This window comes from Dromiciops gliroides, chromosome 1 (assembly GCF_019393635.1).
Source record: "Dromiciops gliroides isolate mDroGli1 chromosome 1, mDroGli1.pri, whole genome shotgun sequence".
NCBI lineage: Eukaryota > Metazoa > Chordata > Mammalia > Microbiotheria > Microbiotheriidae > Dromiciops > Dromiciops gliroides.
In genome coordinates, this window is record NC_057861.1 from 191654895 (window position 1) to 191668830 (window position 13936).

A 13936-nucleotide genomic window follows, 5' to 3' on the forward strand; every position below is an offset into this window, starting at 1 on the left:
CAAGATAATAAATAGGTCAGAGACATCAATAATATCTCCTACAATTTGTTCACCCAGATCAGTGAAGGCTATTTCTGCCTCTCCTACCAGAAGTAGGTACCTCACAGAAACCAGATCAGAGAATGGATAGGAAAAACATAATAACAATTTATTTTGTCCCAAGAAGAAAGAACCATGATCATGTTGTATGAATATTTTTAATGACTAGCCTAATTTTGGGGCTAAAGCTGACTGGGGTACTTAATCTGGGGACTTTTGACTGTTCAGATATCTGACTGCTATTAATTTAATGTGGGCCATTTATGAAGTTCCACCACACTGCTCCACTCCCAAAATTGATAAGCAAAATATTAAGAAGCCTCTTAACCAAATAATCAAAACAGAGTTTATTTATGAGATACTATTTAAAATTAAGAATACAGAGAAATACAATGTACAACCTGACTACATTGTGGCACATCTCTTTCCACTGCGTCTCTTTCCCACCTGCTGCACTTCGAACTTCTTGAATACAATAAGGGCCTTAGCCACCTCTCGCCTCGGGGTATTCAGGTCCTTTATTCTAACTCTGAGCCCCTTTCACTTTGTAAATCCCCCTGCTTCTAACTTTCCTCTCCTTACTGCCACTGCTGAACCCCTGCGTTTCTCTCTCTCCGACCTTCTGTCTGTCTGCACTGTCAGTCTGCCCCTTCGGCCTCTCTTTTTTCTGCTTCTAGTCCTTCTGTCTTCTCCTGCGTCCTTGTAGCCCCGTCTCTAGTCTGCCATGTTCCAACCTTTCCAATCTCATCAGCCGTCTCTTGACCTCTTCTCCACCTCGTCTCGTTCGTCCGTCTGAACTGCTCCGTCCTTGTCTGCCCCCCACCTTGCTGTCTAACTCCCAGGTCTTTTATACCTTTTCTTCTCTCCACTCAAATCTCGGGGCTTCCTGTGCCCCCACAGACCAAGCTAATCCGCCAGCCAGAGCTGTGTGTGTGGGGGTGTGCTCGAGCAGCTCGTGCTTCAGTACAGGCTATCCAGGATCTTTCAGATAGCTTCGCTCAGGTCAGAGGAAGCTGGGGGCTTTTTTTCCCCCCAGCTGTCTGACCTGGCATCTTGTACAGCCCACAGGGCTTTATGGCTCAGCTGAAGCAGAGGGGGAGGGGAAGAGACCCTGAGGGCCTAAGGCTTTCTAATCTGAGTTTAAAGTTAGGGTCCCCAAATCAAAATAAATTTCTACAGTCCCCCCTTTGCTTCGAAAAGAAACATGTAGTGTTTCCTTGATGAAGCAGCAACACCAAATACCATAACCTATGCTAGGACACAATGTCAACAACAACACAGGAAAAGAAAATGGTCCAGAGGGGCAATCCCTCATGGACTCGTGCTTTGACAATATCCACAGAGGGAAGGCCTCTGCAGAAAATACACATTACAGATGGTGTATGTAGGAAAAAAACCAAAAGTGTCCATTTAAAGTCTTTTAAATCTTGTCTTTGAAGGAGGGTTGAGATGTCATCTAGGGAATTGGACTCTGGTCTGGATACAGGCTGTCTCTTGTTGTCTCTGTCTCTGGATACTGCTGAGCTTTCACTAGTCTTTAGTATAGCATTGTCCAAATTGTTCAATTTAAATAATGAAAGTTCTTCAAAAAGCAGTGAAAGTTCTTCAAAATGTATAAAACAAATCTGAACTTTATGCATATACAACATATTGGAGTCCCCCCTCAATAGAAAATTGAGATAGTTATGAAATTAATAACACTTTTTACCATTATATGTCTAGATCAAGGCCAAATTTGTAATGTGTCTGTGATAACACTTGAAAATGTTATGGAAAGGTTACCACACCCCATCATGTGGTGCATAGACATCCAATAATCGTGCTAGGCCTCAGGTGGATGGATTCTAACCATGCCACCAGACTGAATGAAACAAAATAAAATTAAGTTAAACCAGGTTCATGGGCTGGTGCTTCCATGACACCAGACTATTTTTGGAGTGAGAGATGTGCCTTATATAGCTGCTATTATCAGAAAACTATGAACTTACTGCATGTATTTGGACTAAGGGAATCCTGCCTCCAGGTTTCTCTGAATGGCTGTTCTCTCAGCCTCCTTAGGGCATCTTACGTGTACCTGTCTCTCCTCCTGTTGTACATGTATTTTCTCCAAGGCCTGCATCATGGAGTGGAATCATCTCCATCAAGATCAGTGTAAGAGTAATTAGTCTCTGAAATGGTGAGTTTCCATAATTTATAAAGCTCTTATTAATTTCACCAAAGAAAATATGATGGTAAAAATGCGTGTTATGCTGCATAATAAGACACACTTGCAATATATACAATAATAATTCAAAACCATATCCAGAGTCAATTAGGAAAGTGGTATAATGACCAATGCAACAAAATTACTACTCTTTCACTAAGGATAATAAAAGCTATATACATAGTCACAATGACATTTAAATGATAAATGAATATAAATGGCTAATATTAAACATTATTACAAACTCTTCATCAAACAAATAAACCACATCATCTTGTTCATGAATTCTCTATCTAGTACAATGACAATAATAGATACTTAAATTGATAAACAATTTATAAAAAAAAAAAAGCTTAAACATCAGCATACTTGAAGTGATCATCAATTTATCAAAAAAAACTAAAATATCAGCGAGGCTCAATGTCCATTAATTGTTTTACGAACCAAATAATAGGGTTCAATAACCCTTTTTAGAAGTTAGAGCCATATGCTCTTGGTGAAGAAGTCCTTCTCCTACAAATGGTACAGGTGGAATGGGATGATGAGGACCAAACTGGTTCCAAACAGGAACAGCAACACCAGCAGGCCAAGGTGCCTGCTTCAATTCTGCCACAGCTGAAAGATACTGGGAATCCAACTGCAAAGATACTCGGAAAGAATTTTTTGTTAGAGCCACAAGTGGCTTAGCAATTTTACCAAAACAGGGTATCCATTGACTGCAATACCCAGCTGCTCCTAGAATGTCCCTTGGCTGCTTCTTAGTTAATTTTTCCACTCTTTGGGCTTTTAATAAGCAATAATAATAAGTGTCCCCAACTTTGAGGATCACATGAGATTTGTTATTCTGGGGAGGAGAATGGAATAGAATAAGAAGATTAATGTATTTAAAGTCTAGAAAAATAAAATTTTCAATATTTACTGTTGTCCATTCCTCCCCTATGCACCGTCATTTTTCCATATTTCCCTGATCTATGTCCTTTTGAGAGGGTCTGTGACTGTTCTCATTTTGCTTCTTTTTATTTTTCTGAAAAAGCCTATACCAGTTTTGACTCTGCTTGTCTGTATCTCCCTGATAAGATCTATATTTGTTTTGATTGTACTTATAATAAGACCTATAATTGCCCTGATTCTGTCCTTCTATACCTTCCTGATAGGGTCTTCTAAAGTTATTCTGATTTTGTTTATAATAAGGCCTGTAATTGCCTTGATTGTTTCCTCTTTGGAAAAAGTTTCTCTGATTATTTCTATTTCCCCTAAAAAAGTCTTTAAGGCTTTCTGTCATTACCTGTCTCAATTCATACCTTCTGGTTCTATACTCTCTCAACAAGTGTCCTTGCTTCTCACAATATTGACACACTTTAGGGGTTTTCTATTGATTTTTAAATGTTTGACCTGAGAGTGCAGGTGCTGGGATGCTTCTGTGAGCATGCTTTGCAGCATCCTGCATAGGAGACTTCTGCTGATCTGCTTTTAAAGACTGGTCAACATCTTTTTGTGAACTCAAGTCATTTTTAGTAGAGGGAGCTCTGGCATCCCTCTTTTTTTTTTTTTAAATTCTTTTTTTTTTTTTAGTGAGGCAATTGGGGTTAAGTGACTTGCCCAGGGTCACACAGCTAGTAAGTGTTAAGTGTCTGAGGCCGGATTTGAACTCAGATACTCCTGACTCCAGGGCCGGTGCTCTATCCACTGTGCCATCTAGCTGCCCCCTCTTGCATCCCTCTTAATACATGACTCACTATGGGTACAATTCTTTTTCTCTCTCCAGAGTTGTATAAGAAAATACCATGCTAGAATATTAGTAATGGAGAGAAAAAAATTACAATTGCTAGAGCTATTATTATATTAGCATAATAAGGGTCAAAATTAGTCAAAAATATGTCCAGTAATATTAACCATGGGATCAGTGGGGAAAATAGACTCACTCATCCCATCATTCCAAAAATTTTTTATAGTATGGATGAGGAAAAGCCCTGTAAGGTTATGAAAATACTGAACTAGTCATCCTTTTAAAGGGAGACAATATGTTGTCCCAGGAGACCCCAATGAAAAAAGGCAACAGGTAAAACAAATATTCAAACATGGTTCAGTATAAATGCTAAGACTTTTTTCTGCTAGCAAAAAAACTGATAAGGTTTAAGAGGCTTTAAAAAAAAATTAAGTGAGGCAGTGGGTGGAAAAAAAATTTCTTTAAAAAAATTTTTTTTCCCTAGTGGCCCTTTAATTTTTTTTTTTTTTAAAGATTTACCAGGTTAGTAGGTTAGAAACTCCTACCTGGCTCACCATTAAATATTGTAAAAAATTAATTAATAAGTATATCTAATCTGGAAAATTTTATATAATTGGATTTATGAAAAATTATATGTTTATGAAAATTATAATTGGGCCGTAAGTCCCTTTGTGGTCACCATTAAAATATGAAAATATTTTTACTGACTAGCTGGGCATAATTTGGGGGGCTATCCTGACTGCTGACTGGGGTCTCTTTCCCACCTGCTGGGCTTAGAACTTTTTTAATACAATAAGGGACTTAGCCACCTCTCGCCTCGGGGTATTCAGGTCCTTTATTCTAACTCTGAGCCCCTTTCACTTTGTAAATTCCCTGGCTTCTAACTTTCCTCTCCTTACTGCCACTGCTGAACCCCTGTGTTTCTCTCTCACCGACCTTCTGTCTGTCTGCTTTGTCAGTCTGGCCTTCATCGCCTTTCTTTTCCCTGTTCCTAGTCCTTCTCGTCTTCTACTGTGTCCTTGTAGCCTCTTGTCTGTCTTCTCCAACCTTTCTAATCTCGTCAGCTGCCTCTAGTCCTCTTCTTGTCCGTCCCCCTTCTCAGCCTCTCTCATCCGTCTGCCTGAACTTCTCTAATCTCGTCAGCCACCCCTTGACCTCTTCTCCGTCTGTCTCCTTGACCGCCCCCTGAGTCTAACCCCCAGGTCTATATATACCTTTTTTTCTCTCCACTCAAATCTCGGGGCTTCCTGCACCCCCACAGACCAAGCTAATCCTCCAGCCAGGGCTGTGGCTGGGGCTGGGGCGGGTGTGCTTCCACCTCACGTGCCTCAGCACAGGCTATCCGGGATCTTTTGGATAGCTCTGCTCAGGTTGGAGGGAGCTGGGGGCTTTTTTTCCCCAGCTGTCTGACCTGGCCCCATGGGGCTTTATGGCTCAGCTGAAGCAGAGGGGGAGGGGAAGAGACCCTGAGGGCCTAAGGCTTTCTAATCTCAGCCTAAAGGTAGGGTCCCCAAATCAAAATAAATTTCCACAATGTGGAGACCCTTCCTGAAAAGGCTCAGGCACTTCCTCTTTCTGAGGGTATATAAGATTTCATTTTGTTTTGTTTTGTTTTTGGTCCATGGGTTACAGAGTGTTATCAGTTTCAATAGTATGATAAATTCAACCCAGAAACAAAAGCTGTTTAACAATTTCAGTTAAAATAAGTATGGAGGAAATACCAAAGCATCATGATAAGATTATAGGATTCCAAAAAAGGGTTTGGCAAGGATGAGGACACCCAGATTTCCCCATAAGATAGGGACTTACTATCCTGAGGAAAGAAGTCACCAGGTAGGGACTTTTATCAGCTGTCTATCTGGGTTCAGTTTGTAGTTTAGTTGAAGGGCAATTTGCTCCTATTAACCCAGGGTTCATAAAAAATACTTTTGGATAATAAGGCACCTCCATCAAATCCAAGTGATCCATATGTTCATATTAACACTTGAAAATCTTTTTGGCCCTCCCTCTGTACCAGAGAAGAAGCCTGAATTTTTTCTCTTATGGGGTGTTTACAGTACATTATTATAAAATTTGGGTCCATATTATGCAATACTACACATATTTTATGAATTTCTGAGTTTCTAAAACTTTTCTGTCATCTGTGGCTTCCACAAAACTCCCCCCAAAATTGCATTTTATTTTTTATGCCGACCCACGATATATCAAAATCACAATGGGGAAAATAGAGATGTGTAAGGGATGCCTGTATCCTTTTCTTCTCCTTTCTATCACAGGTCCTGACTTCTGGCCAACCCAGTCTCCTTGTTCTTTCTCTTTTTTTTTGGGGGGGGGGGTGAGGCAATTGGAGTTAAGTGACTTGCCCAGGGTCACACAACTAGTAAGTAATAAGTGTCTGAGGCCAGATTTGAACTCAGGTCCTCCTGAATCCAGGGCTGGTGCTTTATCCACTGGGCCACCTAGCTGCCCCCCCCCCTTGTTCTTTCTTAATACGTGACTTAGATTCTGTCCCATTCCTTTATTCATGTCCTCCTCTTATTCGTGTTTATCACATCCTTCTAGAACTAGTTATATTATTTAAGAAATCTCTGTAAATGCTATTCCCTTTTAATCATATTCTGTATCACTGGAGTACATTTATATTAACTTCTCAAGATGTTTTCTCCTCCCCCCTAATAGATTTTGGGCATCTTGAGGATTGAAGCCTTTCCTATCTCTTGATAGTGCTTAACATGGTGCTTTGCTCAATGTAGGTACTGGAAAATGCTTGTGAACAGGATTTGTGTTGACATCCCTTGCATTTAAGTGTTCACCACTTCTTAAAAGAAACTGACACAGCCAACCCTAGGAATTGAACCTGACAATTAATAGCATAGAGAATAATGTTAGCACTATGGTTTCTGCATGAAAATCCATTTGTCCTGTCAACTCTATAGAAAATCAAATATATATATGTGTTTATAACATATGATGAAATTGCTCATTGGAATCTTATCTGCCAACAAACTCAACTACAGAGCAGATCAAGATTTTATAGCAGATAAAGATTTTCTTTAAAAGTTTTACATTTCCTTCCTTCTCTCCTTCTGTTGTTAGATTTTGATTTGCATTATTTCTGGCAATGGAGCAAGTTCACTGACTACATGCAGTGTGTTTTGACTTTCACGGGAGTGACTGGATGCATCACTTACCTCTCTCTTGATTCTGCTCTGTTTGTGGAAACGCTGGGGTTTTTTGCTGTATTCACGGAGGCCATGCTGGGTGTACCACAGTTCTATCGGAACTACCAGAATAGATCCACTGAAGGAATGAGGTAGGAAAAAGGGTGATGCTGGGTTCTTGCTAACAATTGTTTATTTTCTCATTTAGAGTCACCCTTTGCTTTATATTCCTTGAAAACTCCTGGGAAGTTGTATACAAGACATATTTTGTAAATCAAATTGTAGTTTACTTTTAATTTCAAAGATGTTTTATCTTCTGTTTCCATCGGCAGAGCCAAGTCCTGGAAGAGTAGGCAGTATTGCAGCATTCAGGGAATGTGTGGTCCCAACAAAGGACATGGTCTGGTATTACATTTTAAAATGCACAGATTTTTTTCCCCTTTTGGTTTTTTTTTGTTTTTTTTTTTGGTGGGGCAATGAAGGTTAGGTGAGTTGCCCAGGGTCACACAGCTAGTAAGTGTCAAGTGTCTGAGGCCAGATTTGAACTCAGGTCCTCCTGAATCCAGGGCTGGTGCTTTATCTACTGCACCACCTAGCTGCCCCCAGATTTTTCCTGCTAGAAAGTCTCACTCCATTGTACATCATTATTTTTTTTTTGATAGATCAGATCACATGATGAATGTGAAGCCTCTATGGGAAATTAATATACAAATAAGAACAAGAACCAGTCTCCAGTGAGTAAGTGGTCAAAGGATCTAAACAAACAGCTCTCAGAAATAGAATTGCAAAATATTTTCAACTATATTTGAATGATTGTTTCAGTCACTAATAAGAGAAATACTACACCAAATAACTTTGTTTTTTGGCGGGACAGTGAGGGTTAAGTGACTTGCCCAGGGTCACACAGCTAGTAAGTGTCAAGTGTCTGAGGCTGGATTTGAATTCAGGTCTTTCTGAATCCAGGGCTGGTGCTTTATCCACTGCACCACCTAGTTGCCCCCTACACCAAATAACTTTGAGGTTTTACCTCACCCTTAGTAGATTGGCAAAGATGAAAAGATAGGTAGATGACTATATTGCTGGAGGGTCTATGAATTGGTCCAACCATTTTGGAACATAATTTGGGATTGTGTGGAAAAAAAGTGACTAAAATGTTTATACTTTGATTCAAAGGTGTCTGCTGCTAGGCATAGTATTCCAAGAAGGTCAGAGATAGAAAGGTAGGTCCCAAACACACCAAGATATTCTCAGCAGCACTTTTTTGTGGGAACAAAGAATTCAAACCAAAGTTGTCATTCATTCATTTCTGTTGTGTCTGGTTCCTCAGAACCCCTTTTGGGGTTTTCTTGGAAAAGATACTGGAGTGGTTTGCCATTTCCTTCTCCAGCTCATTGTCTAGATGAGGAAACTGAGGCAAACAGGGTAAAGTGACTTGCCCAGGGTCACACAACTAGTAAATGTCTGAGGCTAGATTTGAAGTTAGTTCTTCCTGACTTTTGGTCCAGTATTCTAACCACTGCACCATCTAGGTGTCCCTCAAAACAAAGTAGATGACTGGGAGTGTCTAATGAGATTATAATATAGTAATGTAATAGAGTCATATTGTTCTCTTTAAGTGGTGATAAATATGAAGAAAGTTAGAGATGAATGGGAAGACTTAGATGAACTAATGCAGAATGGTACATTGGAAATGGCATCAACTGTGAATTTAGAGGATTTGGGTTCAAATCCTGCCTCCCATGATTATCACCCAAATGGAAAGAGAAATAGTGAAACTGAATGCTCTATAATTATGTCTTGACCAGACTTGACTTTGGAGAAGAGATCAGAAAACATGACTCCTTTCCTTCTCTGCATAGTATGGTGGTAGGACATTGCATGTACTATCAAGTGTGGTTGATGTTTTGAATAGTTTTGCAGAACTGCTTTTCCACCCTCTACCTTTTTATCCATTATTACAACAGATTTATCATGTAATAGAGGAGGTAGGGATACATTTATTTATTTATTTTATTTTTTGTAGGGCAGTAAGGGTTAAGTGATTTTCCCAGGGTCACACAGCTAGTGTCAAGTGTCTGAGGCTGGATTTGAACTTAGGTCCTCCTGAATCCAGGGCTGGTGCTTTATCTACTGTGCCACCTAGCTACCCCCCTGGTAGGGATATATTTAGAAATGAAAGTGATATAAAAACAAAAGACATCAATATTTTTTTCTTTTCCCCACTTAATAGTATTTTATTTTTTCCAATTACATGTAGAGATAGTTTTCAATGTTTTCTTTTTTTCTTCCTTCCTTTCTTTCTTTCTTTCTTTTCAGGGCAGTGAGGGTTAAGTGACTTGCCCAGGGTCACACAGCTAGTAAGTACCAAGTGTCTGAGGCCAGATTTGAACTCAGGTCCTCCTGAATCCAAGGCTGGTACTTTATCCACTGTATTACTTAGCTGCCCCCCTCAACATTTTTTTTTAAACGGGGCAATGGGGTTAAGTGACTTGCCCAGGGTCACACAGCTAGTAAGTGTCAAGTGTCTGAGGCTGGATTTGAATTCAGGAACTCCTGAATCCAGGGCTGGTGCTTTATCCACTGCGCCACCTAGCCGCCCCTTCAACATTCTTTTTTTTTTTTTTTTTTAGTGAGGCAATTGGGGTTAAGTGACTTGCCCAGGGTCACACAGCTAGTAAGTGTTAAGTGTCTGAGGCCGGATTTGAACTCAGGTCCTCCTGAATCCAGGGCTAGTGCTCCATCCACTGCGCCACCTAGCTGCCCCAACATTCATTTTTGTAAGATTTTGAGTTCCAAATTTTCCCCCCTCCTCTCTCCAAGACAGCAACTTATCTGATATAGGGTATACATATACAATCATGTTAAACATTTCCACATTACTCATTTTGTGAAAGAAGAATCAGAACAAAAGGGAAAAACCAAAAAAAAGAAACAACAACAACAAAAAAGTAATAATAGTATGCTTTAATCTGTATTCAGACTCCATAGTTCTTTTCCTGAATATGGAGAGCATTTTCCATCATGAGTCTATTGGAACTTTCTTGGATCATTGTATTGCTGAGGAAAGCTAAATCTATTATAGTTGATCATTGCACAATGTTGCTGTTACTGTGTACAATGTTCTCCTGGTTTTTCTCACTTCACTTAGCATCAATTCATGTAAGTCTTTCCAGGTTTTTTTTTTTTAATCTGCCTGTTCATTTCTTATAGCATAATAGTATTTCATTACATTCATATATCATAATTTCTAAAGCCATACCTTAATTGACGGGCATCCCTATTCCCTCAATTTCTGATTCTTTGCCACCACGAAAAGAGCTGCTATAAATATTTTTGTACATGTGGGTCCTTTTCCCTTTTTTATAATCTTTTTGGGATACAGACCTAATAGTGGTATTGCTGCACCAAAGAGTATACACAGTTTTATAGCCCTTTGGGCATAGTTACAAATTGCTCTCCAGAATGGTTGGATTAGTCCACAACTCCACCAGCACTGCATTTGTGTTCCAAATTTCCCACATCTTCTCCAACATTTACCACTTTCCTTTTCTGTCATATTAGCCAATGTGTTGTTTAAATTTGAATTTCTTTAATCAATAGTGATTTAGAACATTTTTTCCTATAACTATAGATAACTTTAATTTCTTTATCTGAAAACTGCCTGTTTATGTCCTTTGGCCATTTATCAATTGGGGAGTCATCAATATTTAAAAAAAAAAATCTTGAAGCTTCCAGTAAAGACAGAGAGGTATAATTTTCAAACCTCTTTAGATACACAAATGACTTTTTCCAGAATAGATAAACTACCCTTTTAATATTTAACACTTTTCACTTTATAACCCCCCCAAGTCTTTGGATTAGTAAACAAACTTTAAGGCCTACTTTACTAAAGAATCTCTTCTCCCTCCCCCCCTCCCAAAAGAAAATAATCTGTAGTAAATCTTTTTGCAGAATAGGAGTCCTTTTGAAGTACAAATCAGCATACTGTTGCAGTTGAAAGGAACTTTAGTTTAGATCATATCATCTAGTCTACCCCTCAGTGTATGAATTCTCTAGTGGTATATCACCATATTTAGCTATCTAACCTTTGCCTAAATGCTTTCAACAATAGGGAGTTCATAACAATCTAACATGACCTTTAGAAGAAACCATAGCCATCCTTCACTTCACTCAAGCCTGGACCCTTTCCAGAATCCTCCTCTTCCTCTTCCTCAGCCATATTGTCCATCCGAGAAACCTTTGCCCTGTAGTGTGCCTTTTCTCATTGGTGACTTCCTTCTCAGAACCACCATTTTAGGAAGGCCCCCAGCTGTGGTTTACCTCATGCTCTTAATCTCTCTGGAAACCTTTTCCTCCTTCTCACTTACCACATTGCCACCCTCATAAAATCCTCCCTGGTGTGCCCTCCCACCCCCTCACTTTGCAGTTTCTCTTTATATGTTGTCTTCACCATTAAAATGTAAGCTTTAGCTACCTTTAGCATTCTTGGAGAGTTACTGAGGTCAGGGCAACATTTTGGGTTCAAATAATCTCTAGTCACATAAAGTTAGTCACATGAAAAAATGATTTTGGGAAATACCCTTGGAGGACTAATGGTAAATTAAAAGACCTGAGTTCTAGTTAATAGTTCTGCAGCCTTGAGTGACAGCCTGGTGAAGCCCTCATCCCAAATAGGGGTTTTGTCCTGCTTAGTCCCATAGGATTGTTGCAAGTATTGTATTGGATGACATATGTCAAAGAATGTTGTAAACTCTAAAGTATTTTACAAATGTGGGCATTATTTTTATGTTACCAAAAAAAAATGAGCAACATTTTTGTTGATGGAAATTTGTGTCTAGCTATTAAATATTGTATCCAGTATAATTTGTGATCAGGCCTGGGTAAGGCTTATTGAGTACCTTTGTTGCCAAAGGTGAATAATACCACCTTATGGGGGAGTTCCCAAGAAGTCATTTTGTTGTTACCATTCATCACAAAATTGTTCAAGATGAGCAACCAAAAGACAAACTATCTGGTGGGAACTACTCAGCTTTTAACTTTTGAGTCATCTTTTCAGCTTCTTTGTTTAAACTACCTCCCATTGTTTCAAATAGAATTTTCATAAGTTATATATAAGATTATATCTTGGTATCATCTGTTTAGCTTTTAAAGCCTTCCATAACATGGCTCCAGTCTATCTAGCCTTATTGGTTATTACTCCCTTTCCCATAATCTGTGATCCAGCCAAGGTGGCCTTTTCACTTTTCCTCACTCTGTGTCTTCGCATTGGCTATCATGCCTGGGAAGTACCTTTCCTCCCCACTTTATCGGCAAAGAGGCCCTCTCTTTCTTTAAGATGCACCTCAAGTACTAACTTGTGCATGAAATCTTTTATCATTCTTCTTTATGGCTAGTGCCCTCCCTTCCCAAACTATTGTATATATATATTTGGTATATTTGTACTTATTGGCTTTATATCTATGTATATTTGTAAACTTTATGCCATATGTATATTGTGTGTGTATAACACACACACATGTGTGCACACACTCTCACACGTATTTATTTGTTAACTTCCCCATTAGGACATAAACTATTTGCTAAGGATGGATTTTTCATTCTTTGTAATTATATCCCTGCTAGCTAGCATAATATGTGGCATATAATAGATGCTTAATAAATACTTGTTAATTGCTGATTTATTCATCATATCAGACTTCCAAAATTAGAATCAGTAGCACCCGTTTATCTTAATCAGAACATCATTTGAAAAATGGTCATCCCATAGGAATTCAGTTTTTGACAGAAACTGCTAGGAAAACTGGAAGAGAGTATGGCAGAAACTAGGCATAGACCAACATCTTACATCTTATACTTGTGAGATTTAAAATTGGATACAAGAGGGGGCGGCTAGGTGGCGCAGTGGATTAAAGCACCGGCTCTGGATTCAGGAGTACCTGAGTTCAAATCTGGCCTCAGACACTTGACACTTACTAACTGTGTGACCCTAGGCAAGTTACTTAACCCCCATTGCCCCGCAAAAAAAAAAAAAAGTTAAAAAAAAAATTGGATACAAGAGCATTAAACTCCCCTTTAACCTTTCCCTTATGTATCTCCCAGACCAGTAAGTGAAAGAAGCCTCTGAGCTTTAGTTAGAGCTTTTATTGTTTGGGAATTAATTAGCCAACAAAACAAGGTGATGTTGATTAGAGGGATAGGAAAGTAGAAATATAAATAAATAGTCTTAGATCTAAGCTTAGTCTATATTCCGTATAGAACTCACCAAAAACCCAAAGCCACCTCTGAGGCTGAGAACCGCATCAAGCTGTTACGGAGGACCAGGCTGATCACCAAGGATCTGAGTCAGCGTCTTGGTGTGCCAAGCAAGCCAGTTGAGCGAGCGAAAAAAGAGCCTAACTTCTGTTCTCTCCTTGCCTTTAAGCTCGAACCCCAGAAGTGGAGTGCTTAGCAGACGCACAGGCAGTTCATCACGGTCTCCTCCCCGAAAGGGTGGTCCTTCAAAAACTGGCATCTTTCAGTTATCCTGACCAACTGTTAAAAGCTTTCACTTTTTACCACATACTATAATAAGGTCAAAATGGGCACACGATTTAGACATAAAGGGTGATACCACAGGTAAATTAGGAGAGGAAGGAATAGTTTACCTCTCAGATCTTTGGAAAGGAGAACAGTTTATGACCAAAGAAGAGACAGAGAATAGTATGAAATGCAAAATGGATGATTTTGATTACATTAAATTTAAAAGTTTTTGTACAAATAGAAGCATTGCATCCACAATTAGAAGGGAGACAGAAAACTGGAAACAAT

The 13936-nt window shown here is 39.2% G+C and overlaps 1 protein-coding gene across 3 annotated transcripts in view; it reads left to right on the top strand.

The window, feature by feature from the left end:
• SLC66A2 (solute carrier family 66 member 2) overlaps nucleotides 1-13936 on the top strand; it is a 181864-nt gene that overhangs the window by 103960 nt on the left and 63968 nt on the right. For all 3 annotated transcript variants that reach the window (XM_043976829.1, XM_043976828.1, XM_043976830.1), the window contains one exon: nucleotides 7065-7281. In XM_043976829.1, coding sequence (XP_043832764.1) covers nucleotides 7065-7281 — 217 coding nt within the window. The remainder of the gene's footprint in view (nucleotides 1-7064; nucleotides 7282-13936) is intronic.